At 25.3% G+C, this 5,000-nt stretch overlaps 1 protein-coding gene across 1 annotated transcript in view; it reads left to right on the top strand.

Annotated features, from left to right (window-relative positions):
- The window catches only part of LOC145268713 (laminin subunit gamma-1-like), a 283,372-nt gene that overhangs the window by 237,998 nt on the left and 40,374 nt on the right, over positions 1-5,000 (top strand). Inside the window, exon 17 of the mRNA XM_080124256.1 lies at positions 762-899. Coding sequence (XP_079980382.1) covers positions 762-899 — 138 coding nt within the window. The remainder of the gene's footprint in view (positions 1-761; positions 900-5,000) is intronic.

Consider the following 5,000-nt stretch of genomic DNA (forward strand, 5'->3'; position numbering starts at 1 on the left):
TTTTTCAAGCAATTTCTTTTAACCAAGATAAAAGTTTACTACATATCTTTAAAAGTAAATAATTATTTATTTTAAAGATCTACACGAGGTGTTTTCCTAAAGTAATGCCTCCATTTTTTTTTTTTTTTTTTTTTTTTTTTAACTGTCCGAATTGATCAGAGAGGATGGCAAATTGTATTATGACTGAATTTATGCATTCATGACCTGAAAGTTTAATCTCTCAGTTGCAGATATTGATGGTGTGAGACTAAGAAAGCAGCCCCTGTCATGGACATGCATCAGAAGCACAGATACCTCATTGAATTCCTCTATGCAGAAAAAAATTGAACTGATCAACATTCACCGGCGCCAGTTGAACATTTACGTAGCCAACGGCGTTGATGTTAGCACAGTTAGATGGGTTCGTCGACTTCAGAGTGGCAACAGATGCACAGATACAGTCACCACCACCACCATCGCTGGAAAAAGTGCATTGAGAATGGGGATAACGATTGTAGAAAAATGAATTATAGCACACAAAAGGTCGCTCGTTTTAATTGTGCCACTTCTGTCTTCATAGCTTTTCAACTTTTTTTTTTGTTTGTTTCTTAGTTAAAAAATGGTTACATTACTTTTGGAACAGCCCTTACATAAAATACACTGTTCTATTTCTTTAAATGTTTTTTTTAATATTTAAATAATTAAATATTTAGTAAATTTTACTTTTATTTATTTTTTTTTTCATCTTTTTTATTTATTTATTTATTTTTATTTTTTTTCAGGCTGTCAATGCGATCCCCTTGGTTCTCTGAATCTGGACTGTGATGATGATGGCAAGTGCAATTGCCGACTCACCACGAGGGGAGACAGATGCGATCGCTGCCAGGAGAACAAGTTTAACATCTCGGCTGGATGCGTCGGTGAGTGAAACTATTGCAAAAGAATATAAGATAGTAATATTAAGATAAGGTTAAGACACTTTTGAAAAATATTTTGCAACGTCTCTTCTGTGGGGAAAGAGGTTGCAGGGAAGAGAAAAGGGCATATCCGAGTAGGTTATGAAGTTTATTTTGAATTCTGTCAAGGCAGGATAAGATGCTTCTAGGAGTTCCTGCCCAGATGTGGCAACAATACTCCATCCTTGGACGTACCTGACTCTTAGAGAATTGCATCAGTAGTGGAGTGGTAGAATGATCCCACCATTTTTCCAGCAGCCTTGGCAATGGATTTGATGTACATGTGCCATCTCAGATCAGGAGTAAAGGTCAGACCTAAAGGCTTGTCAAAAGCTTGGCACTGACTAGGCACAACGGTAACCGGTGTATTAACGTGATTACACCCGCACATATTTTAGCTGTTGGTTACAAACTTTTTAATGTTATGCTTTTCAAAAAGGTGACATGTAGTAAATGTTATTATGTTGGCTTTGTATCTACCTTAGGATGATTGATTTCACAACAGGTTTGAGGTTCTGCCCTAAATTTAACCCAGACCTAACACTAACCAGGCCATTAGAAACAGGATGAGGTTATATCATAACCATAACCCAATCCTAATGCTAAACTGATCTACACAAACAGAACGAGGTTATACTCTAATCTAAATCCAACCCTAAGTCTAAGCGATCTCCAAAAATGAGCTTAGTTTATACCTTGAACCACACAAACGGAATGAGTTTAAACTCTCTAATCCTAAACCAACCCCTATGCTAACCAAATTTATACAAATTTATACAAACGCCTTGAGTTTATATCTTAGACTAAACTCTAACCTCATTTACAAAAAAAATGTGAGTTTGTGCTAACCATAAACTTAACAATAACCTCATTTACAAAGAAAATGTGAGTTTGTGCTAACCATAAACTTAACAATAACCTCATTTACAAAAAAGGGGTGAGTTATGCTAAACCTTATTTAAACCTAACCCAACACTAACTCGATATATTCAATTTCACAAACATAATATGAATATGTAAAAGATTTTTATTTTTCATCAGGTGAAATCAATTATTAATGACATTAAATTAAAAAATTTTTTTTTTTTTAATTTTTATCATGTTTGTACATATGTATGCTAAGAACATTCACTGGCGGCAAATTAAACTAGCTTCCTCTGCAGTCTCCAGTCGCATATATATCCTGATCAAGCAATTCTTAGAAGTGCACGCTTGTGGAACTCTGTTCCGTTTGCCTGTTACCCACCAGACTACAACTTGGATGTCTTAAAGTCCAACATAAACAAATTCCTGATAAACCGACCCCTTAAGTAAGACACTTTATCAAATCTCCATTACTAACAATTACTACGATATTGTCCCATTGATTACTGTACACGCAATAACCCTTACCTCCGAGTGGCCTTCGGACCTTGACTTCCATGTAAAAAAAAAAAAAAAAAAAAAAGTCTTGCCTATTATTTTGAGATGTAGGGGAGAGCGCTACTCCTTTCTCAGGATTGCTCCACATAAACCTTGATCCTCACCCTCTAATGCAGAATGTTAGTTACATTTTGCAAGTACCTTTTTTAGTGTCTTGGGTTATAACTTGACCAAGAATCAAACCTCGATTTCATAACCCATTAACGAACACATAAGGATTATACCAAATGGCATAACATTCGCACTATGTGAGTTAGCCAGATTTCCTTCAAGACAAATGTGAGGGGAAATAATAAATTCACAAGCAATTCCCAATCGCTTTTATATTTCGGTCAGACGGTTAGGTTTTTATAGTTTCTGCAGGTAGGTGTCAACGTCCTATGTGTAGTGTCTAGTATTTCTAAATGGTCACCCATCTGGTACTGACCAGACTCGACGTTGCTTAACTTCGGTGATCTAACGAGAACCAGTGATTGTGTTGTTTAATTAGTTTCATTAATATAATTTTAATATGTAAAAAGTTTTAAACTTAATTTTTTTCATTTTGCAGAAAGTGTAAGCCATTAAAAAAAAGATGAACTAAAAATTCTCAGAACTTATTTTGATTGAGTTTGTTTTTTTTTTGTTTTTTTTTTTTTTAATTCTTCAACAATTTTTTTAAATCCTTTTAATATTTTTAGAATTTATTTTAATTACATTTTTTAATTACTTTTATGTATTTTTTAATCCATTTATATTTTTTTAGATTTTATTTTGACAGCCTTTTTTTCATTCTTAAACAAATTTATTTTCATTGAATTTTTTAATTCTTACATAAACACGATTTTTTTTTTCCTTTTAGAATTTAATTAAATTTTTTTAATTTTAAAATACTTTTATATATATTTTTGAAATACTTTTATACTTTTTAGATTGTATTGACTGTATTTTTTTTAATTCTGAAACAAATTTATTTTGATTGAATTAAAAAAAAAAAATCTTTTTAACATATTTATTTTGATTGGATTAAAAAAAAAAATCTTTTTAACATATTTATTTTGATTGAATTAAAAAAAATCTTTTTAACATATTTATTTTGATTGAATTAAAAAAAAAAATCTTTTTAACATATTTATTTTGATTGAATTAAAAAAAAAAATCTTTTTAACATTTATTTTGATTGAATTAAAAAAAAAAAATCTTTTTAACATATTTATTTTGATTGAATTAAAAAAAAAAAATCTTTTTAACATATTTATTTTGATTGGATTAAAAAAAAAAATCTTTTTAACATATTTATTTTGATTGAATTAAAAAAAAAAATCTTTTTAACATATTTATTTTGATTGGATTAAAAAAAAAAAATCTTTTTAACATATTTATTTTGATTGAATTAAAAAAAAAATCTTTTTAACATATTTATTTTGATTGAATTAAAAAAAAAAAATCTTTTTAACATATTTATTTTGATTGAATTAAAAAAAAAAATCTTTTTAACATTTATTTTGATTGGATTAAAAAAAAAAAAATCTTTTTAACATTTATTTTGATTGGATTAAAAAAAAAATCTTTTTAACATATTTATTTTGATTGGATTAAAAAAAAAATCTTTTTAACATTTATTTTGATTGGATTAAAAAAAAAAAATCTTTTTAACATATTTATTTTGATTGGATTAAAAAAAAAAAATCTTTTTAACATTTATTTTGATTGAATTAAAAAAAAAATCTTTTTAACATATTTATTTTGATTGAATTAAAAAAAAAAAAAATCTTTTTAACATATTTATTTTGATTGAATTAAAAAAAAAAAATCTTTTTAACATATTTATTTTGATTGAATTAAAAAAAAAAAATCTTTTTAACATATTTATTTTGATTGGATTAAAAAAAAATCTTTTTAACATTTATTTTGATTGAATTAAAAAAAAAATCTTTTTAACATATTTATTTTGATTGAATTAAAAAAAAAAAAATCTTTTTAACATATTTATTTTGATTGAATTAAAAAAAAAAAAAATCTTTTTAACATTTATTTTGATTGAATTAAAAAAAAAATCTTTTTAACATATTTATTTTGATTGAATTAAAAAAAAAAAAAAATCTTTTTAACATTAATTTTGATTGAATTAAAAAAAAAATCTTTTTAACATATTTATTTTGATTGAATTAAAAAAAAAAAAATCTTTTTAACATTTATTTTGATTGGATTAAAAAAAAAATCTTTTTAACATATTTATTTTGATTGAATTAAAAAAAAAAATCTTTTTAACATATTTATTTTGATTGAATTAAAAAAAAAAAATCTTTTTAACATTTATTTTGATTGGATTAAAAAAAAAAATCTTTTTAACATATTTATTTTGATTGAATTAAAAAAAAAAAATCTTTTTAACATATTTATTTTGATTGGATTAAAAAAAAAAAATCTTTTTAACATTTATTTTGATTGGATTAAAAAAAAAAAATCTTTTTAACATATTTATTTTGATTGAATTAAAAAAAAAAATCTTTTTAACATATTTATTTTGATTGAATTAAAAAAAAAAAATCTTTTTAACATATTTATTTTGATTGGATTAAAAAAAAAAAAATCTTTTTAACATATTTATTTTGATTGAATTAAAAAAAAAAATCTTTTTAACATATTTATTTTGATTGAATT

The sequence above is a fragment of the Euprymna scolopes genome, chromosome 44, assembly GCF_053919585.1.
Source record: "Euprymna scolopes isolate OS-2025 chromosome 44, ASM5391958v1, whole genome shotgun sequence".
Lineage (NCBI taxonomy): Eukaryota > Metazoa > Mollusca > Cephalopoda > Sepiida > Sepiolidae > Euprymna > Euprymna scolopes.